This window comes from Solanum stenotomum, chromosome 1, assembly GCF_019186545.1.
Source record: "Solanum stenotomum isolate F172 chromosome 1, ASM1918654v1, whole genome shotgun sequence".
NCBI lineage: Eukaryota > Viridiplantae > Streptophyta > Magnoliopsida > Solanales > Solanaceae > Solanum > Solanum stenotomum.
Genome location: NC_064282.1, coordinates 26,004,087 through 26,030,878, shown reverse-complemented (window position 1 = coordinate 26,030,878; position 26,792 = coordinate 26,004,087). Strand labels below are relative to the sequence as shown.

Sequence of the window (26,792 nt, the reverse complement as noted above, 5' to 3'; positions counted from 1 at the left end):
GACACCTATATATATGAAACTAACAAGATAAGTGCTCTTTTCTAGAAATTTTTTTCTTTCATAAATAACTATAAGTAAATAAATTTGATAAAAACATAAAATATGGGTTATGTATATATTAATTTATTCATTTGGTTCAATTATTTCTTTAATTTTTTGAACATAATTAAATAAAATATTATCGATTTTAAAAATGTAAATCAAATCAAACCAAATTCAAATACAATTGGTTTTATTCAAATCAATTTTTATCAAAATCGTGATCATTCTGATAACCGATCGCCGTAAATATTACTTTTTTATGATTCAACATTAAACTTATGTTTTACTTTTCCACCTTATAAGTGCGTTTTGGTCATTCGAATAGAATTGATACATTATGTATGACTAATATTACTTTTTCTTTGATAATTGAATAATAGAAAACATAAACTACTAGGCCATTAATTAATAGTAACAATATAGCATTACTTAGCATTATGAATTTATTGCCTGAGCTACCAAACATCAAACAAATGTCAAAGGTGAATTTATGTGTCTATTTAACAGATCCCAATAACTAAAAGTGGATGAATTATATGTGATGTGAGTAAGTGATATCTCACCTACTCATACTTCGTTTTGGTGATGACATTAAATGCAAATGTCAAAAATAGTTGCAACGAATTTATGTATCATTGAGATGTGTGCGGTTGATAGGGTCTCGTGTTCGAGCTTTGGGTATGAAAAAATCTTGATAAAAAGTGTTTCCTCTTGAATGAGGCTCATGCGATATGAATTCAAAATAGTCATACTCCAATACGAGTACTAGACACTGAATGAGAAATAAAAAAAATAAAAAATGTGTATCGTTATTTGCATTGCCAAAAATTCACAAACCACTAGTTACATTGCTTTATCTTTGGCTTTCAAATCTTATCCCTTTTCAGTACCTCTAACGTCAACTTCCAACCAGCTCGATAAATATTTATTTATGTTATGTTAAATTAAGTATGAACTTATCATCATTAAATGATTTAATAAAATATAAATATTAATTAAAAAAAAGGTCTATATATAAACAAATTATCATATCATTTTAGATTTGTTAAAAAAATTAAATGTGATTTTTTTTCAAACTTGCTCTCTCTTTTTGATGTTGTGTATTGTTTATTCGTAAATTTGTGATCTAGAATAGCAATTGAATTCGTTTATTATAGTTTTAAAACACAAATTATAGTGAAAACAATAAGATTGGTAATGTTAAATTGCTTGTCTAAACTTGATCAAAGTAACGAATAAAAGTAAATTAATAAAAAAAAAAATTAAAAGCAGAAATTTTTAATTTCTTTCCTATCGCAAATAAATTCTTCTCCTTTCATTAAAAACAGTTTTACTATTTGCCAAACACCTTGACTTTCAAAAAACTTATATTTTTCTCAAAATAAATATTTTTAACTTTCTAACGCAATGTCGAACAAGCTCAGCGAAAAACAGGAGAAAGAAAAGTTATTTTCCTCTATTTGATAAAAAAATATTTTTCATTATACCAAACACTAAACAACCAAAGAAAATAATTTTCCGCGTTTTGATAGCACCGACTTTATCGTGTGACCAAGTAGAGAAATACTTATATATTTGCTTTGAGGGTCCTCAATAATTAGCCACTAATATAGCTCTAAAGTACAAAACTTCAATTTTCCATCTATATCAATTTAAGACAAAAACTACAAAAAAATAAAATGAGACATTTCAATTAAATTTGACCCTATCCCTACTGCCAAAACAGGTACAATAGTCCATCAATATTCAATACCAATCAAATTAAAGACAAGAGCACATGCATTATATTTGTCTCGTTACGTGATCACCAATTATATATCTCCAACTCTTTTTTATTCTATTAAAAAAAATTAGCATCTCAACAAACTCAATTCTCTTTTGAATATATAATCCAACACTCTATTTTTTCAAAAGTATATTATTACTAACTAACTTATAACAATTCTATTGATGACAATAAGAACATTAATCAAAACTAGCAATTAAAAAATGAAAATCGTAATAATAGACGACGAATCGCGTTACTATATACACAAAATTTCATGTATGCCAGGTTTGTAACGAAGAAAGGGAAATAGGAATGCTAATTAATAATATATGCATGTTTTTGCACATAAGTAGCTAACAATATAAAAAAAAATGGTAAGAGGAACATACATTCATTTATGTACAGACTGAAACAAGAAGGCATGTTTTCACGTAGTGTCACGTCCTATCTTTTATGTTTGATGACTTTATTTATTTATTTTTTTCTTTTTAATTCAAAATTTAGAAGCCAACATGTATAATTAATTTGGTGTTTAAAATTGCAAATAGGAAGAAAACTTTGAAGGATAATGTGAAAAGATTTTTGTAGAATCACAAAACTAATTCCATGAGGATATATAAGACTATTTCAATTCAATTTATTTATTTATAATGTTTTTGTAGTGTGTCCAGCTGTATTTTTTTCTTGTTTTTGTATTGGAAGTTTCACAACACATTTCTTTCCGTGCATAATTATGAATTTTCAATTATTGACGATGCTGATGAAGTTAATTGTGACATAAGAGCAACGATAACATTATATTTTACTCTATTTGTCCCTAATTACTTATTTATTTTTTTATTTATTCATTTTGACAAATCAAGAAAGGAAATTTTATTTTACCTATTATACCCTCAATTAATTAATTTTGAAAAAATTAGAACTTCTTGAAAATTTTAAATTTTTAATTCATCCACTTCATAATTGATAGGGGTAAAATGATAAACTCATTATGACAATCATTATTTTCTTAATAGGTATGTCAATTCAATTCAAAAGTGGACAAGTAATTAAAGACAAAGGAAGTATGTTGTGTAAAGAAGATTCAACATTTGTTACCTATTATAAAAAAAATATAACTGAACTTCTTTCCTTCCACCTAAATTCGTCCATGATGATCATGTAGAAATGTACTTTCAGCCTATGACTATGTGAGAAATATAAATTGCACTAGGCAAATCTCATGCGACAAAATCATGACTGAATAGTAGACGATGATTGAATTTGATCTCACCTACCTGGGACCCACCTCCCAAGTCTCAACCACTCAACCATGCCCTTGCGTGCAATGTGCTAATTACCCTTTTTTATCCTTGTGCTTTGCTCGAGTTTTGTTTCTTCATTCAATATTATTTTGAAATAATTAATAACATTATATTACTCATTCGTTCAAAACTCTTTTTTTTTTAAAAAAAAAAATGGAATGGGGGAGGAAATTGCAATATGAAAAATTAAATTCTCATCAATAAATAGAAGTTCAGATAGTCAACCAACTAAGTGTTAAAATTTTCTACCATTCGTTCAAAACTCAATCATGCTTACAAGTAGAATTACTACAATATATATGTCAAACACTCCAAAGTCAAAAATTGGAAGTCAAACATACATATTTTGGTGTTGACAATTGCAACTAGGACGAAAACTATGGAGGATAGTGGGAAAAGATTATTGATAACTCAATCATAGAGTTCCCACCCAAGCAATAAATATACCGTGGACGCTTGATCAAGTTTTATCGTGAAATAAGAGTTTTTATTTTAAAAGTAAAACAAAATAATATTTGAAAATTAAGGTTTTTTCTAATGTTTTATAAGTAATTTGGACTGAAAACGTTTTTTTTTTTAAATTCTTAAAAATTTTGAAATATCAAAAAACAGAATTTTCAGAGTTCAACCTCGAAAAAAGTGAAAATTCATAGCCAAAAAAACACCTTTCTTTATGTTCATATTCTTGTCATTTTTTTTTAAGTGATCATGTAGAAATGTGCTAAATTTTTTAATCCTCGTGCTTTGCCGTTTTAATATATAAAAAAATGGATTAAGGAACCTACATTCGTTTATGTAGAGATTACTGAAAAAGGAATTAAGAACAAAGCATGTTTACACGTTGTGTCACGATATAACTTTTACTAATCTAACAAAATTTTGCTAATAAAAAACACTATACTAATTATTGTTTGGTTTACTGTTTTGTTTAAATTTTATTTTTTAATTCAAAAAAGGGAAAACCGTCCAAAATTGCCTATTTCCGAAATGGTCCACTTTTTGTCCTCTATTAAAAGTTTTTTTTTTAACCTGGCGTCTGATATTCATATTAGAGTCGGACTAAGTTCAGAGTCGTGTTCGATGTTTATATTGGAGCCAAATTAAATTCAAATTCACGCAGGAAAGTCCCACGTTAGGAGGTAAAGTGTTTCCTAACAAAGGCGATTTCGTACCCAATGAATGCAGAAATATTTGTCACTCCACCACAACCCTTGTTGGTGTCCTCTATTAAAAGTTGGGGTCAATCGCACACTTATTGTTATAAAATTGACACGCAAAATAATTTACTTTTATCATTTTTCATTAATGATTTTAAAAAATAAAAGGTAAACACTCATGAAATTAAAAAGGTTTAAATTTGTCCAAACATGAAAAAAAATTTGAACACACATCAAAGATAAATTAAAGTAAACATGAGCATCACCAGACACCACAATAATAACAACAACAAAAAATACCAGCATAAGTAAAACAAGGAACAAAATGTTCGATTTTCTGCAATTAACTAATAAATGAACTATTATTTAAAGTAGAAGCTGTATAAGAAAAAACTCAAAATGTATTTTTATTTGGGAGTGAGTTAAAGGAAAATGGAAGAGGAGGTTGTCGTAAATAAGAGTAAAATATATAAATCGAGTTGATTTGCATTTTTCGAATATCAAATCAAATCATTTATGTCGATTTTTAAGTTCATAAACTAAATCAAACTAAACTAATTAAAGTTGCTTTTCAATTACAATTTAATTCTTTTTATTTTTTAAGCATGTCCAATTATTTTAATTTATTCTCTTGTACTTTTTATATTGTTTGAAATATTTTTTAGGTGATTCATTTTATCTATTTTAACTTTGGTAGACAGAGTTATCTGATATATGTTACTGATGAAAGGTGACATAGTTCTCATAAAATTAATCAAGATGGGCAAAAGTAATCTAAACAGATAATAAAAAATCAATTCACGATGATAATAATTTCGTTCAAGTATCACAAAAATTCACTGATCAAAAGTTTATAACAAATCATCCAACTTTGCCCTAAAGAATCACAATAATCACTAAACAATTCTTTCCTAATAAAACAATATACTACTATTTAACTTTGCTCAATTATGTCATAAAATATCTCTTTAATTTTGTCTTCTCCTAATGACTTTATATGATACCTTCTTTCTTTTTAATTGGAGGAGGACGAATTGGGCAATGCGAGAGGAGAAAATTATAACGTGGAAAATTGAATTTTCAACAAAAGTGAATATTCATATAATCAACTAATTAAATGAATTGTTAAGATTTTTCAATTTTATGTAATATTTCAGCAAAATTAATGATATTTTCATTTATAGAAAATAATTTAATAACTTTATGGTAATAAAAAATATTGAGTAATATTTCAATTGTCATTCGATAATCGTTTGGTGTGAGGGAAAATAAATAGTTTTGGGATAAAAATAGTTCAAAGATAAAAAAAAAATTGTTGTCTTGTTCAATTGTTATGTTTGAGATAATTTATCTTACCATTTATACCATAATAATGAGATAAATTATCTTATATACATGGTAGAATAAGTTATCTCTAAATAACTAATTTCAAAATATTTCTGAAATAACGTATTCTTAACCAAACGACTTAATTCAAAAATCAATAAACTTTTTGGCGTAATGATTGAAAATGAAAATGTATTGATCGTAGTCAAAAAGAAGATGAAATATGTTTGTTTATTTTGGTGGCTTTTAAGCAAATAATATTTGATTGTGACATAAGTTTATAAAATTAATTGAAAGCTTCTGCTGTTTGATTAAATTATTTTCAAGGAATCCATTTAGGGTATATCTTTTTTCTAAAAGTAAGTTTATTTTATTTTAAGCTATGATTGAATAGACGCCTTTATTTAGAACAAGATTATCAAATGATGATTTTCTATAATTAATATCACTCACATACTAATTGATTTCCTCTAGCAAATAAAATAAGAACAGGAATTCTAAGTCATTTAGAATTTGTTATATATATATATATATATATATATTAATTTAAGTTTTGTCTTAGTTTATATTGAAATAAGTTTTCTAGTTTTAATTTAATTCGATTTTTTAGTATTATAAATAGGGTCTGTCACATACTTTTTTTGTCCAACAATAGTTGTTCACTATGTTATTTTAAGATATCCAACAATACTTGTTCACTTTACGAAATTAATGGATAATTTTACACTTAGTTCATAATATACTCTGATCATTGATTATAATCAATTCTCTATTACATTTTTCAATATATTGTATTTATTATATTCAAAGAGTGATATAGTAAAACTATTTTTTTATTTATAATTTCTTAATTTCTTAAGAGATGGGTAACGTTCAGTGGACAACTATTATTGGAGTATTTTCTTATGATAAGATTGAAGAGATTTTGAGTTATCAGGTAAAACCTCTTACTTCTTCTATATTCTCTCTAACTTAATACATATACAAATTTGTAATATATATATATAAAGTAACAAAACTAAGAAGTTGATATTTTATCTTTCATAGCATTCATATCATATACTCTTACGGGGTGAAAATATTGATTAAAAATAAGAAAATAATTCTATTCTATTTTATATAATTTTGATTATATTTTCGATTTTTAACGTATAAGGAAAGAGCTAATAAAGTCAAATTAATTAACACTCCAAACTATGATAATATAGAGTCTAAAAATAGCTCTTAGATTCATATAACTATAACGCAACTAATTATAGAAAACAGTTTGATTTCAACTCAAATTAAGAATGACATTTAGCGTAATTTTTGTTTTTAACATAAATAAATACTAATCAAAATAAATTAGTGTGCCACGTGGCAAATAATAATTTCAAGAAGACAGAAATGCCCCGGTAAGGGCGCTGGGCTAAAAGTCCCATGTTCCGCGGCACAATATTCCATTTCCGTGTCTGTCGGTGACGTGCAATATAGTAATTCTACACAATTTCAAGGGTATTACCGACAATTGTTAATATCAATTACAGATAAACAGCTTTTTTTTAATAATTTTTTCAGTAAAAACTTTTTTGTATCATAGTTGGAATCTTCTTGTTCATGATTTTTCATTGTCTATATACAATAAGCTTATCATTTTCCTTGTTGTACTTTTGTGCTGCCTAAAAGCTTTGACAAACTTGGCTCTGCTTTTTCATGAAGCTTTATTACTTGTGAGTTTCACTATATTTATTTAGCTTTTTTTCATTACATTTTTATTGAAAAAGAAGTTGCAGTACTACTTATTATCTTGTTTCAAGAATTGGGTATTTATTGATTTCTATTGTTTGTCAGAAACTTAATGTAAAGATTTAATCTTTTTTACTAGTAGGTGAGTTTTTTCAAGATTCTTGGTGGGTTTGTACAGTTCTTGCTGTTGGTGTCAAAGATTTGAGGGAAAAGGTGAAGCTTTTTATGGTTCTTGGTTGTTTTGTTGGAGTTTGGTGAGTTGGTGTCAACATTGACAAGATGTTTTCATCTCAGATGCCTGAGAAAGCTGGAAATTTTGGGTGGGGTATGAGGTCTAATAACCCCAAAGTTCAATGGTGGTTTAAGCTATTGACAATGGGTGTTTTTCTTGGAATCTTGATTGTGTGGGGGATTGATGGTGTTAGTGTGGGTAGTTTTCAGAGAGATTTTGTTTTGTTAAAGGTTAATAGTTCAAGAAAGTTTAGTCCTGGCTTTAAAGATTTCAGCTTTACTAATATTTCTTTAAGACCTCATTCTGTAAATACTCAACAGAATTTGAATCGAGATTTTACCCGAAAAAATCTTGCTCCTAAAGTTGAACCTCAACCAGTTAATTTGACTGAAAATCAAGGTAATGCCCCTGATTTCAGTCTTGAAATGGTGTCGAATAAGGAACTGGAACGGGTAGAGGATTCAAGACCAGGAGTTTTTAGGTGGATTTCAGCTGAATTAGAGGCAAACTATTCGTCGAATCTTCTTAGGAAGTGGTTGGCTCCTGGTGGCGAGCCGTGTAGGGATTCAAGAACTGTGGATGTAAATATCCCTGCTTTGGATGGTCGTGAGAATATTGAGTTGTCAACTGGGGATATTCATGAGTTTGTTTTTCATGCATTGGATGATTCTGGGAAACCCCATTGTTTGGGTGGTGATTATTATGAAACTGATATTTCTGGTGAAACATGGAAGTCTAGACCTCCTATTAAAGATTTTGGCAATGGTACTTATCAGTTTTCCCTGCAAGTCCACCCTGATTTTGCTGGAGATTACAATCTTACAATTATCCTACTATTTCGACATCATGAAGGCTTGAAGTTTTCGCCTGTAAGATTTGCATTTGACAAGGTTCTGCGCGTGATCCCAATCAGATTCTCCAAATCCTCTGTTGATTTACCTGAAATATCTCAATGCAAGAAGTCAGATCTTGTTAGAGATGTTTGGTCTGGTCGATGGACTCGTCATGCCAAGAATGATAGCTGTCCAATTAGCAGAGATGGGAGATACAGATGCCAAGAACCAAACTTTCCATGCCAAAAACCATGGTGTGATGGTCCATTGGGATCCTTGGAGAGCAATGGTTGGGTATATTCAACACATTGTTCATTCAAGATGTTCTCAAGTGAAGAAGCATGGAATTGTTTGAACGATCGTTGGATTTTCTGGTGGGGTGATTCGAATCATTGTGACACAGTGAGAAACATCCTTAATTTCATTTTAGATGTGAATGATATAAAGGACGTCCCAAGAAGATCTGATTTGAACGTCACCAACCCGAGGAATCCATCACAAACAGTTCGATTTACCAACATTTTCAATGGGCATCATAACCAAACAGGCAATTATCAAGGCTTGAATTCATTGAGAGATGCTGGCTATAGAGAACTTTTGAAAGGCTACTTCTCTGGACATGCTGTTCCAGACACTATAATCATGAATTCAGGCTTACATGATGGAGTGTATTGGCCTAATGTTAGGCATTTTATTGAAGGTGCTGACTATGCTGCATCATTCTGGGCTGAGGTATTTAATGGGGTAAGGCAGAGAGGGTTGACACCGCCCGAAGTCATATATAGGACCACAATTACCACCGGTGGATATGCTAGACAATTAGCATTCAATCCAAGTAAAATGGAGGCCTTCAATGGGGTAGTCTTGGATAAGTTTAGGGCATATGGTTTAGTTGATCGCGTCATTGATGATTTCGACATGACTTATCCATGGCACTACAACAACAGATGCAATGACGGGGTGCATTATGGCCGTGCTCCTGCCAAGTTGAAGTGGAGGGATGGCCAGATTGGGCACCAATACTTTGTGGACGTTATGCTTGGTCACGTGCTGATCAACACGTTATGTGCAAGATAGAAGATGGTGAGTTACCTTCTGAGATGCACAGCTAACTTCAAGCAATTGATGGTGCATTTGAAACTTGGCTGCTAGAATTTTTGCAAGTTATATTCTTGATCTCTTTTTATGTATTTTACTGTCATTATGTTTTCTGGATTTTCTGCCACGTTGTAGGCCAATACTAGAGGTTGTATAGGTGAATACTATAGAATAGTGTTTATATTTCATTTTTGAGCTTCTTGTAGTCCTATTTGTTTGGACTAGTGTAAGATACAATGAATATTACCATTACCATTTACTCCATTCATTTATTTACTTTCTTTACCCCTTCAATTGAAAACAAAATCCATGTTGTGCTTTAGAGTTGATGGCTAAAATATGGGATGGTAAGCACCTTCACGTCCAACATAAGGTTGTGAAGAGCAAAAATGTGGGAGCTTTTAGGGAGGAATACAATAGAAGATGACTAAAGTATTCCTAAATTTTCACGGTTTTGCGAGTTTCATATTTGGTTCTTCTCTGCTAGATTCAACTCTTTCTTTTGAACTAGCTCATCAGTGCCCTCATTGGTATGTTGATTATCCATGTTCTTGTTGTTCCTAGTATTCATGGTCATTGAAGTTTGGTTTGGACATATAATTGGGATTTCTTAAGTTATATTTTTCTTAGTGGGAGTTTAAACATGCGATTTGGGATCATGATTTCAGAATTCTCCAAGAGCAGGATTTGAGATTCCAAATTGTGATTTCAATATTTTGTAAAATGTAAAATTTGAGCCATAAGTTTATATTTTGTAAGAAATACTCATCATTTTAAATTTTGCAAAAAATAATAATTCAGGTTCGGTGTGAAGAGATTGTTTTTACCATGTAAAAAGAGATTATATTAAAGAATTGTTAGTTACTACTATTGTTGACTAGTGAATCTTAACAAAATTCTCTGTATTTGATAGTTTGTAATTTGAAACATAAAAAAATGGAGGGATATGTGATTTATCAATGCGGTGCCTTAGAATATTCCAATATCTTGCTTATAAACTATGTTTTGCTCATTTTAATTATTGTAATATTATTTGTTGACACTCGTACTAAAAAGACTGAATGATATATTTGGTTGAAGGTTTAGTTATTTACTTGGAAAACTAAAGATCAATTCCCAATTTTTTTAACTTTTTTAATAATCACCCATATTCTAAAAAATCTAGATTGTCCCAATTGGAATATTTGTTGTTATGTTGGAAGTTTTTCACCTTTGGACAAGTTATTTTCACCCTGTATTGTTTTTGTCTTCTCATTCACCTTGTGAATTATTGTCAGCTTTATCAGAATCTCTTGTACTATCCTCATATGTTTGCCGTTTAATTAGAAGAGAAGAGTGGATAAGAGTTTTTAACCGCAAAAACGATACAGTTAAATTTATATAATCAGTATATACGCATTCAATTGGTCGAAATTGATGGAACATTAAACAAAACAAATATTATGATATTAAGTAAAGTCTAAAGTTTTAGAATTTACAACAAATATTCCAACGGCATCATCTTCTATAAGTGTTAATTGAAATCTAATTGTGAAGTAGTGATTGCAATTTGCAAACACAATTATCATATTTAGTATAAAAAAAAGAAGATAAAAGTTTTATTCTCTTTATGCAAACGATATTTGATTGTGACATCACATTAATGAAAGCTTCTGCTCTTTTTCTAAATAATTTTCAAGAGATTCATATAGGTATTTATATCTTTTCTAAAAGTGAATCTATTATTTTTAGTTATGATTGGTATCACACCTTTATTCGGAATAATAAAGACGATCAAATGATAAATTTGTATAAGAAAAATAGACATATTAATTGATTTACCTTTTTATTTATCAATTTATTTGTGAGTAGTACGCTGAACGAAATAAATATAATAAAGGTATCGTCTTTAAAACACTTGAGCTAGACTATGACATTTGTGCAAAATAGTACTCCAATGGCTCCTACCTGGCATTCTCTGCTCATCAACTTTGTATCATCTCTATGAACTTGGACAAATTTGAATGTGTATAAATATCTTTCTATTTTATAAATGAGATAATAAAATTTTATTTTTTTAGTCTGATCATATACGTAGCACAAGTTATGTAATATTGAAAAATAAATTTAATTTAATAAAAAATCCGTCCATGTTCTCTAATCAAATGCATTTAACCAAATAAAAAGTAGGAAAATCAACATAAAACTCAAATTAAAATAGTTATGTAAGTATGATCAAGATACATGCTCTCTAATCAAGTGCATTTAACACTAAATAAGATGTACAAATAGGAACATATATATTAGACAACATACAAAACATTTCTGATATTTATCAAAGATTATGGCAAAAAGTTAGTCTTTTTAAACCAATAAGGTGAAAAAATTTCAAGATTCTTGGTGGGTTGTGTTGTTCTGTTGTTGGATTTTGGTAGATTGGTGTCAGCATTGGTAATATGTCTGAGAAATCTGCAAATTTTGGTTGGGTTATGAGGTCAAATAATAGCACCAAGATCCAATTGTGGTTTAAGCTATTGACGATGAGTGTTTTTCTTGGAATCTTGATTGTGTGGGAGATTGATAGTGTCAGCGTGGGTAGTTCAGGGAAGTTTAGTCCTACCTTTAAAGATATCAAATTTACCAATATTATCGAATATTACAATTCTTGGTTAAATACTTACCAGAATCTGGCTCCTGATTTCAGTCTTGAGATGGTGACAAATTTGTCCAACAAGGAACAAACTTCAAGTCCAAGAGTTTGTAGGTGGATTTCAGCTGAATTAGAAGCAAACTATTCATCGAATCTTCTTACCAAGTTGTTGGCTCCTGGTGGTGAGCTGTGTAAGGGATCAAGAACTGTGGATGTAAAAATCCCTGCTTTGGATGGTCGCGAGAACGTTGAGTTGTCAACTGGGGATTTTCATGAATTTGTATTCCATGCATTGTATGATTCAGGGAAACCTCGTTGTTCGGGTGGTGATTATTTTGAAACTGATATTGCTGGTGAAACATGGAAGTCTAGACCTCCTATTAAAGATTTAGGCAATGGTAGTTATCTGTTTTCACTACAAGTCCACCCTGATTTTTCCGGGGATTACAATCTTACAATCATATTACTATTTCGACATTATGAAGGCTTGAGGTTTTGGCCTGAAAGATTTGCATTTGACAAGGTTTTACGCGTGATCCCAATCAAATTCTCCAAGTCTGCTGTTGAATTACCTGAAATATCTCAATGCAAGAAATTAGATCTTGTTAGAGATGTTTGGTCTGGTCGATGGACTCGTCATGTCAAGAATGATAGATGCCTAATTAGCAATGATGGACGTTATAGATGCCAAGAACCAAATTTTCCATGCCAAAAACCATGGTGTGATGGTCCATTGGGGTCTTTAGAGAGCAATGGTTGGGTATATTCAACACATTGTTCATTCAAAATGTTCTCAAGTGAAGAAGCATGGAATTGTTTGAAAGATCGTTGGATTTTCTGGTGGGGTGATTCGAATCATTGTGATACGGTGAGAAACATTGTTAATTTCATTTTAGATGTGAATGATATAAAGGAGGTTCGAAGAAGAAGTGATTTGAACATCAGCAACCCAAAGAATCCATCACAAATAGTTAGATTTACTAGTATTTATAACGGGCATCCTAATGCGACAGGGAATAATCAAGGCTTGAATTCGTTGACAGATGCAAACTACAGAGAACTATTGAAAGGGTACTTCTCGGGGCATGTTGTTCCAGACACTATAATCATGAATTCGGGCTTACATGATGGACTACATTCGTCTAATATTAAGCAATTCATTGAAGTTGCCGGCTATGCTGCATCATTCTGGGCTGAGGTACTTAATGGGGTACGACAGAGAGAGTTGAGACCACCCGGAGTTATATATAGGACCACAATAGCTACAGGGGGATTTGCTAGAATATTAGGATTCAATCCAAATAAAATGGAGGCCTACAATGGGGTAGTGTTGGATAAGTTTAAGGCATATGGTTTGGTTGATCATGTTATTGATGATTTCGACATGACTTATCCATGGCACTATGACAACAGATGCAATGACGGGATGCATTATGGTCGTTTTCCTGTCAAGCAGAAGTGGATGGATGGTCAGATTGGACACCAATACTTTGTGGACGTTATGCTTGGTCACGTGCTGCTCAACGCGTTATGTGCAAGATAGAAGGTGGAAAATGGTGACGCTAAGTGCTCACACTGGCTTTAGTTTTATTCTGAGATGCATCCAACTTCAAACAATTGATGCAGTAAATTTGGTGATATTTTTGCATTTTATATCGTTATGTTTTATGAATTTTCTTCCAAGTTGTAGGTCATATACTAGATCTAGTATAGGGCAATATATGTGTCTTTTTAAGTAAAGGACTTAAAATACGTTATTTTAACAAGTACGAATTGATTGATTGTACATTTCTTTCTTTGATTTCTCTTTAGATTTTACGTTGTTAGCTGACGTAGAAGTAGAATTAAGCTATAATGAACTACATCAAAGAATAACAATCTATGAATGTATCTATTACAAAAATTGGAGAAGCTTACTTTTTTCTGTTTTGAAATACATGAGTCCTTCTATAATTCTAAAGATATACAACTTTTCAGAAATAATCTGCATAGTTGTGTCCTTTTTATTTATTAAATATTATATGTAGACATTGAAATTTTGTTGGATTATAACAAACTGTTCAATTCGAGTTGAAATTCTACAAGGTGTATTCCATTTCAATTAGGATTCTTTGAGGTNATATTTTTGCATTTTATATCGTTATGTTTTATGAATTTTCTTCCAAGTTGTAGGTCATATATTAGATCTAGTATAGGGCAATATATGTGTCTTTTTAAGTAAAGGACTTAAAATACATTATTTTAACAAGTACGAATTGAATGATTGTACATTTCTTTCTTTGATTTCTCTTTAGATTTTACGTTGTTAGTTGACGTAGAAGTAGAATTAAGCTATAATGAACTACATCAAAGAATCACAATCTATGAATGTATCTATTATAAAAATTTGTTCACTTTACAAAAATTGGAGAAGCTTTCTTTTTTCTGTTTTGAAATACATGAGTCCTTCTATAATTCTAAAGATATACAACTTTTCAGAAATAATCTGCATAGGTGTGTCCTTTTTATTTATTAAAGGGAAAAGGGTCTGATATACCCCTCAACTTTGCTATTTGGAGCTGATATGTGAAATTGTTCTTGGAAGTATATTCCAGAACTAGAGAAAACAGAAGAGTAGAAGAGGTAAGGGAGAAACAATGTATTTGTCTTATTAGTGAATGAGCTTAATTGAAAACACTTACATTCAATCACAACAAAGTCTCCCTTATATAAGGAGATTTGTGACCGTTATTATATAACTAATAATAGTTAGTTATAACTAACTTTTATTAAGAAATACTAACAACCTTCTTTCCCTTACTCTCAACACTCCCCCTCAAGCTAGGAAGGGGAGAATATATCACATAGTCCTAGCTTGGAATTAAGATAGTTGTGCTGAACTCTAGTAAGTCCCTTAGTCAGCATATCTGCTGGTTGTTCTTGTGTTGAAATGTAGCTTGTAGTAATAATTCCTTGAAGTAGTTTTTCTCTGATGAAATAGCAATCAACATCAATGTGTTTTGTCCTTTCGTGATAAATAGAATTTGATGCTATTTGCATTGCAGACTTGCTATCACTGAAGACACAAATTGGGAGTGTTACCTCACTTCCAATTTCCTTCATTAAACCTAGTATCCATACTAGTTCTGCTACAACAACTGCAAGACTCCTGAACTCTGCTTCTGCAGAGCTTCTGGAAACTGTAGTTTGTTTCTTTGATTTCCAAGATACTATTGAATCTCCCAGCTTCACAACACAACCAGTTACAAACCTTCTAGTTTGTGAACAAGATGCCCAATCAGCATCACAATACGCATTGATCTTCTCTTCTGAACTACTAGATAAAAGAACTCCTAACCCTGGCTGATTTTTGACATACCTTACCACTCTAACTGCAGCTTCCATGTGTGACTTTTTAGGATCTTGTAGAAATTGGCTTAAAGTTTGTACACTAAATGTTATATCAGATCTGATCATTGTTAGATAAAACAGTTTCCCAACCAACCTTTGGTATGTCCTTTGATCAGTAGGAGGATCATCACTTGGTTTTATGTGCTTGACATGATCATCAAACTGTCTTGAGGTGAGTTTTATGCTGGCTTAGCTGCTCAGCCAATAGTTCTAATGCATACCTTCTTTGATGCATTAGTATTCCTTTGTCAGACCTTGCAAATTCAATACCAAGGAAAAATTTTAAGTCTCCTAAATCTTTCATCTTGAAAGTCTCTGACAAAGTAGTTTTGGTTTCCTCTATCAACTTCAGACTATCACCAGTGACCAACATATCATCTACATATACTAACACACGTGTAACTCCTTCAGGTGTCTTTTTAACGTACAAAGAGGGATCATATTGACTCTGAACAAATCTGAACTTCACCAACGCCTTTGATAACTTTGTATTCCATTGTCTAGGAGCCTATTTTAAACCATATAGGGATTTGACTAGCCTACATACCTTGTTCTCCCCCTGGCTTGCAAATCCCTGAGGTAGGTCCATATAGATCTTATCAGTTAGGTCTCTATTTAGAAAAGCATTATAGACATCCATCTGATAAACATACCAATTTTTCCTTGCTGTTGTTGCCAGCACAGTTCTTACTGTTTTCATTTTTACTACTGGAGAGAAAGTCTCTTTAAAATCTATACCTTCTCTTTGATTATACCCTTTTGCAACAAGCCTAGCTTTAAACCTCTCTACCTCACTTGAAGCTTTATACTTTACTTTATACACCCATCTACACCCAATAGGTTTCTTGCCTTTAGGTAAATCAACCACATCCCAAGTATGGTTGTGATTTAAAGCTTCTACTTCATCTTTCATAGCCTGAACCCACCTTGAATCTCTACTTGCCTCTAAGTAGTTAGTTGTTCAGAAACTGATGAAGAGGTTGCTACACAAGCCATGTACTCTTTTGATAACCTCTCATAAGACACATACTTTGACAGTGCATAAGGCACTTCTTTGTGAAAGTTTAAAGAGACAAAATCAATCATCCAAATTGGTGTCTTCCTGTCTCTAGTTGACTTCCTCTGATCCTGCACCTTATGAGACATGTCTGTATCAGTAGCCTCTTGTGTCACCTCATGCTGGTTACTCTGAGAGTCTAAGACTGTATCTTGTGAATCTGTAGAACCATGAACTTCATCACCTATTTCAGGAGCAACTTGAACTGTCTCAACACTTTTAGCTGTGTCAGTTGGCCTATACTGCTGATCACTTAAGGGAAACACATATTGAGGATCTTGAAGGGCCTTATTCTTCTCCTTAAATGGAAATACATCTTCTCTAAAGGAGACATCCCTGCTCACAAGGAAGGACTTATTTACCATATCATATAAGACATACCCCTTTTAAGTATCAAAAAAACCCATAAGTACAGTGATTTTTGTTCTAGTTAACAACTTGTCATGCTCATTAAGTACCTTAGCATAACACAAACACCACACTACTCTAAGATGATCACAATTGGGCTTCTTCCCATACAACCTTTCATATGGAGTTTGATAATGTAACACTGAACTTGGTAGTCTATTTATGATGTATACAGCTGCTAACACACAATACTCCTAGAATCTTATTGGAATTTCCCCTTGAAATCTTAGTGCTCTTGTTACCTCTAAAATGTGTCTGTGTTTTCTTTCTGCCACTCTATTTTGCTGAGGAGTGTAAGCACATGTTGTTTGATAAACAATCCCAAGACTTTTAAATAGGCTATTGCATAGTGAATTCACAAATTCAGATCCATTATCTGTTCTTACCACTTTTACTACCTTATTAAACTGAGTTTGCACATAACTGAAAAAATGCTTAATCTGAACAAACACATCAGTCTTAAATTTCAGCAAAAACACCCAAGTCACTCTGGAGAAATCATCAACAACCGTCAAGAAGTACCCATTACCATTCATAGTGGGAACTCTATAAGGCCCCGATAAGTCCATGTGTACAAGATCAAAGCAACAAGTAGTTTTAATATTGCTAGAAGGAAATGACAACCTAGTCTGTTTCGCACTAGGACACACAGTACATTGTTTCAGTCTATCATCTATATCCAAAGACTTCTCTACAGACAAAATTCTTTTGAGTACATTAGTAGACACATGTCCAAACGTCTTGTGCAATAGGTCCACCTCTGCTTGCTGCTTCTTTTCTACAGTATTTGCAACCAATGCTTCTTCCTTGACTGACTTCTTAGTACTCTGATCAACTAGAAAATACAGTCTACCATTAATCCTTCCAATTGCTCTCACCTTCCCAGTGTAAAGATCCTGGAATACACAGAAATCAGGGAAAAAACTTACTGAACACTGCCATTCCTTGACTACCTTAGACACTGAGAGCAGATTATAACTAAATTGAGGTATATAGAGAACATTAAAGACAACATTTCCCCCGGTCAAACAACTTCTACCTACATTAGCCACTACAACTGTATCACCATTAGGAAGACAAACCGTCTTTACTCCCTCAGGTTGTACTACAGAAGACTCATTCAACATACTTAACTCAAACACTATATGATGTGTAGCCCCTATATCTATGATCCACTGTTTTGATTTAGAAGAATTGACGAAAACACTGTTAATACCTATTACATTTGCCACATCTGCTGAACCAGTTTCTTCAGGAAGATTGTTTGAGTGGATCATCTGCAGAATCTGACTATATTGCTCCTAAGTAAACACTGCTTTACTCATTTGATTCATCATAGACACATGTACCTCAGACCTTTCCTGATCACCTGTCCTTGACTTGACATGAAAGTCTTGTTCATCAATCTGACCAGCTAACACATTATAGGCAGCTTCTCCTTCTAACTTTTATTTTCTCTTTGTTTTAAAATTAGGAGGATATCCATTTAACTTCCAGTAATTCTCTCTGCTGTGACTCTTTAGTTTACAGAAATCACACTGAACATTATAGTTTTTCTTAAGCCTTTGCCCCTGACTTCTTGAGTACATAGCCATTTCAAAATCCTTCACCTGAGCAGCTGGTCTCACTCCTAACACTCCAGCACTTGTAGCTCCAGCCCTATGACTTTCATCACTCACAATCATATCATAGGCTTGATTTACTGAGGGCAAAGGACTCATGAGCAAGATTTGACTTCTTGCTTGAATGTATGACTCATTCAACCCCATCAAGAACTGAAACAACTTTAGTTTTTGAAGATGCACCACAAATTTTTTGACTTATCACATCACACCCTGGTGCTGGTACTAGTGCTTCAAACTCATCTCACAAATCTTTAAGTTTTGAAAAATACACACAAACATACATATTTTCTTGACTCAGAGAAGCAATATTCTTATGCAGATTAAAAGTTCTCACACCAACCACTTTATGAAATCTTTCATATAGATTATCCCACACTGATTTAGCTACAGAGGCATACATTATACCTCCAAGTAATTCTTTAGCAACAGAGTTCATTATCCATGCAAGTACTATTGCATTCACCCTTTCCCAATGGTTCTCTAATTCATTTGGAAACTTATCTTTAACACAAGTCCCATTTACCATACCCATCTTATTTCTACCTAACAGGGCTACTCGTATGGATCTATACCAAACTGAGTAATTCTCGATACCTGTAAGTTGAAATGATATGATTTGGACACCAATGACATCTGATGGATTGAGGAACATGGGATGGTTATAATCGATCACACTAGGCTGAGACCCGCCATGGCTAGTTGATCCCGCGACTTCAGTTTCTGTACTCACCATTGTGAAACTCTCCAGATCTTGATTCAAACAGAAGCTCTGCAGATCTTGATTCACACTTTACACCACAGTTGAAAACTCCAACTGTAGGATCGAAAGAATTAGCAAGAAGCTCTTGCCTATGGCTCTGATACCATGAAATTGTTCTTGGAAGTATATTCCAGAACTAGAGAAAGAAGAAGAGTAGAAGAGGTAAGGGAGAAACAATGTATTTGTCTTATTAGCGAATGAGCTTAATTGAAAAAAACTTGCATTCAATTGCAACAAAGTTTCCCTTATATAGGGAGATTTGTGACTTTACTATATAACTAATAATAGTTAGTTATAACTAACTTTTATTAAGAAATACTAACAACCTTCTTTTCCCTTACTCTCAACAATATGCCCCTCGTTATAAAAGTGGCTCATATATATCCTTACCGTTATACAAACAGCTCACATATACCCCTACCGTTACAAAATGAGCTCACATATATCCTTCATTTAAAAGAAGTGAAAAAATTAATTTTAAACTTATATTTTTGACTTGTAATTTTTTTTAAAATTTATTTAGGGGTATATAGGATTCTTCTAGCAAAGTTCAAGGTATATTTCAATATTTTTCATACATAAATTATTTTTTGACTTCTTTGATTTTCATTATTTTAGTTTCTTATTCTTATTTTATTTTTTTCTTTCATTCCTTAGTGTAAAGAAAAAAATTTAAAACTATTTTTTTGTGGCTATATTATAATTTAAAATAATTTTTTTTTTGTCTATATTGTAATTTAATTTTTGTATTTGAAGAAAAAAAATTGGTCATCTATAATAAGTTTTACAAGAATATTAGTGAAACATAAATAAATTTGACCATCAAAATAATAAATCTAAATTAGTTATTGAAACAAAAAAAAAAAGTCAAAAAAATATGTTTGAGGAAAATTAAATATACCCGTATGGGATTATAGTTTTTTTATAAAAAAAAAAAAAAAATGAAACTAAAATTATTATTTTTTCATTTCCGTTAGAGGGAAAGGGTATATGTGAGCCATTTGTATATAAGTAGGGGTATATATGAGTCATTTTCATAACGAGGGGTATATCAACTCTAAATGACAAAGTTAAGGGGTATATTAGACCCTTTTCCCTTTATTAAATATATATGTAGACATTGAAATTTTGTTGGATTATAACAAACGTGTTCAATTCGAATTGAAATTCTACAAGGTGTGTTCCATTTCAATTAGGATTCTTGGAGGTTTAACTCAACCTTAAATCCTAGTTCATAATTAAGGATCCCTTAAAAAAGGCATCTCAAATATTTCGCAAATTTATGGAATATTCATAAAAAGAACACATTTTGATTCGAAAAATATGTACTAACGGCTCTTGAATCATGGATAAATATTATGAGAAGAAAAATCCAAATGCAGAATTGTACCCATACAATTTATCAATAAAATATTCATATTTCTTCATATATTTTATTTATGATTACAATTTATTTTTTGCCACTTTTAAAATTTATTTCAAACAATATATAAATTCAAATTGTACATTTCTTTCTTTGATTTCTGCTTTAGATTTTATGTTGCTAGCTGACGTAGAAGCAGAATTTAGCTATAATAAAAATGCAAAGAGAGATTGAGATTGTATGTTTTGAATTGGATTCTTGTTAGTTCATTATTTTCTCTAGTTTATGAATTATCAAAAAGTTGGTAGAATAAAACAAGGAAATTGCAAGGGAGAGGGCTATTCCAAAGTTTGTAGAATCATTGAATTCGTTTCACTAATCTAATAGTGGATTCACATGTATATAAACACGAACTACATCAAAGAATCACAGTCTATGAATGCATCTGTTACAAAAATTTGTTCACTTTTTGGAGAAGAAATCTTCTTTGGAACTTTACAAGAATTGGAGAAGTTAGCTTTCTTTTTTATGTTTTGAAATGCAGGAGTCCTTTTATAATTCTAAAGAGATACAACTTTTGAGAAATAATCTGCATAGTTGTGTCCCTTTTATTTATTAAATATTTATGTAGAAATTAAAATTTTGTGGGACTATAACAGACGTGTTCAATTCGAGTTGAGATTCTACAAGGTGTGTACAATTTCAATTAGTATTCTTGGAGCCTTAACTCAACCTTAAACCCTAGTCCATACTTATATAAGGGTCCCTTACAAAATGCATTTTGAATATTCCGCAAATTCATGGAATATTCATAAAGAAGAATCTAGTTTGAGAAATACGTCACTAACGGTCCTCGAATCATGGATAAATCTTATGAAAAGAAGAATATAGGAAGGAACATAATTGTACCCGCACTATTTATTAATAAAATATTCATATTTCTTCATATATTTTATTTATGATTACAATTTATTTTTCGTCACTTTTAAAATTTATTTCAAACATTATTTAAATTCAAATTGATCCATATGAATAGACCTGAATCTAATTCTTTCATCTCCATGAAGTTAATTTTTATCTTTACCCTCTTCTCACCGACGTTCCCTCTCTTCCCAGTTCAAAGTCAATGTCCACTTGACTTTAAATTCTAGATGTGAGTTGAATTTTCAATTTAGTTCAAACTTTTTTGTCCCAAAAATCATTTTTATGGAAAAGAGAAATCATGTGTTGTCTAATATATATTTGTCAAAATCAAAAACATGTTTCCCCACATAAATGACTTATGAGTGTGTTTTGTGGGTTCTACCTCCAAAATTTTCAATATTGATGTTACTTATTTACAAATTTTGAATTCAAACAACTTTAGAGTTTCGTGTGAATCTTTTCTAGAATTTTCAAATTTAATTTCTTTATAGTATTCCTATAGGTTTCTTATATATTTATAGGAGTAATAAATGTACAAAATTTTGAATAAGTTTATTTGTAAGTTTAATTTAAATTTAGTATCAAAATTTGAATGACAAAAATATAATGTCACATCCTAGTGATCTAAGGGATATATACTCAATACTCCCAACTCAACAATAACAACCACATATCCAGAGTAGTCCCACAGATTGGGTCTAAAGTGAGTAAAATCTACGTAGATTTTACAAAGGTGAGGTAGAGTCGTAGAGAGGTGTATTTCGATAGATACTTAGCTCAAGAAAAAAATAATTAAAAAAAAGACAATGAAAATACAAGAGACAATATAAAATAACAAAAATAATAGATGATACCAGAACAATACTACAACAATAATTCTATAATCGAACTATACGAAATAATAGATAGTTACATAAATTGAGAAACAAAAAGGTACAAGAGTAGGACTTCGCCTACTAGTAAGAGAAGCAAGCCAATACACTCCTACTTACTAATAAACAAGACTCCACTTCGAGGTAATACTCGAATGGATTTTATTTTATTTTTAAAAAAAAAGGGAAACAAGCCAATACACTCCTACTTACTATATAGATTCACCCATACCTAATAACCTTCTACCCTAATTCGTGTCCTCTACGCCTTCCTAGCTATGGTCATGTCTTTGGTAAGCTACAACTATACACTTCATTGTTCTGTCTAATCACCTCTCCCCTAAACGTCTTCGATCTACCTCTGCCTCCTTTGAATCCATCTATAGCCAACCTCTCACGCCTTCACACTAGGACATTCGTGCAATTCTCATCACTTGCATGAACCATCTTAATCCCGCTTCTCGTATCTTGTATTCCACTGAAGTCACTCCCATTTTGTTTCTAATATCTTCATTTTTATTCCCTAGCATACTCATACAACCATCATAACATCTCATCTCCATGACGTCCATCTTTTGAATGTGATAGTTTTCGATTGATTAACATTTTAACATTTGTTCCATACAACATAGTTGGTCTAACCACCACTCTTTATAACTTGCCTTTTAATTTACGTGACACCTTCTAATCACACAAAAGTCCAAATGTGAACCTCCATTTCATCTGTCACGACCCGAGCCTACACCCTAGACGTGGCTGGCACTCGAGAACCATTGTTGGTCCCCAAGCGAACCCTCATCCTGGCTGACTACAAGCGGAAAACTAATTCAAACATACAAAGCTTAAAACTGAATAAAATTCATGAAACTAAAATACAAACTTTAAGTCCAAAGAAAACTTTGTATAATAAAATATATATAACTCGCCATAAAAAGGCAACTCTAGTCTTTAAAACATTTAACAAAATAAATGAAGACTTCTAAAACTCTACTGTCTATCTATGAAGCCTCTAAATGACAATGATGGAAGTCGGGACAAGACCCACGACCTCCTAACAACTGAAAGTAAATAGAATCCTCCGGAATCAAAGAGGCTCACCATAGTTAACTCGAACTCCATGTGACATCAACGAAGCTCCTGTTGATGATCATGAATACTTGGATCTACATCATGAGAAGATGCAGGCTAAATGGTTCAGTACATGGAATGTACGAGCATGTAAGAGGAATTCTACAGCATAACATAAGCTTGAAACTTGATACAAAGGAAACATACTTATCTTTTCTCAAACTTACTCAACTCAAGGAATACTCAAGAATACTCAAAACTACTCAACTTACTCAACTCAGAAGTATTCAAGGATAAGATACTCAACTCAGAGATTAAATACTCAACTCAAAGATATGATATTCGACTCTGGATACTCAACTTTGAATACTCAACTCAATATGACTGAACTCATTTCAATATAAAGCAATTTTAAAACAAATGCAATATAAAGAAACAAACTGTTTAAAAACATGATGTCAACTCTGTGTGTGTGCAATGATACAACATAACTCTGAAATGTATGTAAAAATACAAATAATTGTGTATATAAGAATACAATAACTTTTGTGGGAGTTTCTCTAACCGACAACCATCACTTAAGAGCTATAGTGATGATACAACACTTTACCTCGCGCTGCCAAGGAGCATCCTATACCTTGCCATCAGTATAGGATCTTACTTAACTTAGTGGATCCACTAGCTTAACTTACGTGATCATCTAAAAAGTATGACCTGTTAAATCTCATATTAGCCACATGGTTCTTATGGAGATTTGAGTTAATATGAACTCGTGTCCCCAATTCGGTGCTCAATACTACTCCCAAAATATACTTTAGCTCATATGTTTTTTAAACACCTCTTTCTTTGGTTTGAGATAATTGCTCAAAGCATAGCCCAAAAGCTCTCTTGGAATCGATGTTCCCTTTACTGAAAACTATCCTAAAGACTTTTTTGGAAATCATAATTCCTTTCTTGCTCAAATGTGAAAACATTTATAAACTTCTTTGGGAATACTTAGTTCCCTAATAACTTTTGAGAAATGAACTCAACTCTTTACTTTTTGCTTAACTTGAAACTTTCAGTCTTATAACGCAGTTAAAACATCTATAAAGGAGAGTGCAGTTAAAACATCTATAAAGGACTTTACTCTTACTCTTTACTTAACTTCAAAGCTTAAGTCTTAAAACAAAGTTAAAACATTTGTAAAAGACTCCTTAAAATATGGTTCATGCCGAATTAGGGACATGAATGACTCAATGTAAGGTTTTCAATAACCATAGATAGAACTCAATACTTGGAACTTAAGAACTTCAATGATACTACTCATTTAAAGAATGTTCAACTCAAAGGGTTCATGCGGAATTATAAGCATGAACTTCTTAACTCAGGAACTCAAAGATACTTCTCAAAAGGGCTTAGGAACTCAACACTTAAAGGCTTAAAACTTGAAGATACCACTTCTCTGAAAGATGCTCAACTTACGAAGTTCATACGGAATTATGGGCATGAAATAACTCGACTCGATGATCTACATAACAACGTGGACTCACGTATATGACTTTTCTCATTCTCTCACTTACTTTCTCAGAACTTAGTTCAAATCGATAGTTGATCTCAAAGGATTCACAATTGAACTTAAAGGCTTACTTGAACTTTACTCTTAACTCTCTCTTGAATGTGAATTATGAATTCAAGAGTTTTGGTTTATGATATGAAGGATCTCATGATGACAAAATATATTCATGAATACATTCTCCTCATCCTCATACTCACTTGCTTGAGTCTTGAAACAAGTTGCTAGTAATTGTAGAAGACTCCTCAAAAAGGCTCTAAGGGACCTTATCAAAAAGGTTTGAAACAACTCTCAAACTTGACTCTCAACTTTACCTTGAATTTGATTTATGAATTCAAGGTTATGATCATGTTAGGAATGATTTTAGGTGTTTAGAAGTACCTTAGAGTAGTTAGAATCGAAAATGAGTGAAGGTGTACTTTAAATGAACTCAAACGGGGCACCCGACGACAAACTGGATGGGGCAGGCGACCTTGACGCTATGGGTGGTGCGGGGTGCCAGCCCCTAACTTTAGAGGTGGGTTTGGGGCGCTCTGGCAGGCACATCGCGCCAGGCTCCAACCCAGAAAATTCAACAAGTTTCTTTTCTCGTTTTCTCACCCTATTTCGCCTAGAATCGAATGGTTTCTTCTCCAATCACTTAGAATTGATTACTTAACATAAGTACACTCGAATCTACTCAATACATCCCTTAAAACACTCACTTTGATCTTAAGAAATCATCCAAAACCCAACACAACAAAATTCAGAATGAACTTCAAGAACACTTATCAAGAACTCATCAAGAACTCAAATCTTTCAACTTCAAGAATGAAATTTGCGTTGAAAATAACATGTTTGGCGTGTGGGTGAACAAAACCAACACTAAGAAAGCTTACGTACCTCTTAGGGATCAAACCCATGGCGAAAATCCGTTACAGCACACAAGAATCTCGACGAACGCTTGATCCTCTCCTCTTCTCTCTTCTTTTCTCTTCTTGAACTCTCAACTAAAACCCTAGGCTAATTTTAGGATTATAAAACTGAACCTAATAGGATTAGACCCTTAAAATATTACTAAAAATGAATTAAATCTGATTGGGTAAGGAAAAGACCAAAATACCCCTCTCTATTTTCAGCTAACTTTCCTTAACTGGACAACTTATCTTCAAAAGGTCATATCTCACTCATCCGACCTCGAAACTTAGCAAACTCGGCGGCGTTGGAAAGATAATTCAAATATCTTTCCTACGGTATCTGGTAAAACACCTAACTCATCATGAGCTAGGAGTTATGATCGTTTGAAGTCGACCCAAAACTCATACTTAGCTTAACTTGCAAAATTTCAGATTTTGCTATATCCAATTTAATTCTTTTTGGAACTCAAGTTGCTAAATCTAGTGACCTTAACACTTAAGAAATTTTAATTCCTCGGTAAAATCTCACTCACTACGATGAACGGTTCGAGTTTTAGTTCGAAGAAATTTCTGGAGTGTTACATCATCCACCCTACATCAATACTCATCAATACTCCCAAGTCCCAACTCAATATTTTGGAATTTATTCAAGTCCATTTTCATATTATTTTTTTTTAATCTTTTTCAATCTAATAATCTCAAAATTACTATTTTATTGATCACACTAAAAAAGATGAAATCAAATTATGAAAACTTACAA

General features: G+C 32.0%; 3 protein-coding genes across 4 annotated transcripts in view; 2 read left to right on the top strand and 1 right to left on the bottom strand.

Moving 5' to 3' along the window:
* The window catches only part of LOC125869835 (uncharacterized), a 525,520-nt gene that overhangs the window by 141,939 nt on the left and 356,789 nt on the right, over positions 1-26,792 (bottom strand). The window lies entirely within an intron of this gene.
* On the top strand, positions 7,182-9,753 carry LOC125869622 (uncharacterized). 2 transcript variants are annotated; one of them, XM_049550093.1, is made up of 2 exons: positions 7,182-7,306; positions 7,465-9,753. In XM_049550093.1, the coding sequence occupies exon 2, from the start codon at positions 7,602-7,604 to the stop codon at positions 9,462-9,464; it is 1,863 nt and encodes a 620-aa protein (XP_049406050.1). In that variant the 5' UTR covers positions 7,182-7,306; positions 7,465-7,601; the 3' UTR covers positions 9,465-9,753. The 2 variants fall into 2 exon arrangements, with proteins under 2 accessions (XP_049406050.1, XP_049406047.1); XM_049550090.1 differs by having other exon boundaries at positions 7,186-7,306; positions 7,462-9,753.
* On the top strand, positions 11,920-13,675 carry LOC125869644 (uncharacterized). Its single transcript, XM_049550103.1, has one exon. The coding sequence runs from the start codon at positions 11,921-11,923 to the stop codon at positions 13,655-13,657; it is 1,737 nt and encodes a 578-aa protein (XP_049406060.1). The 5' UTR covers position 11,920; the 3' UTR covers positions 13,658-13,675.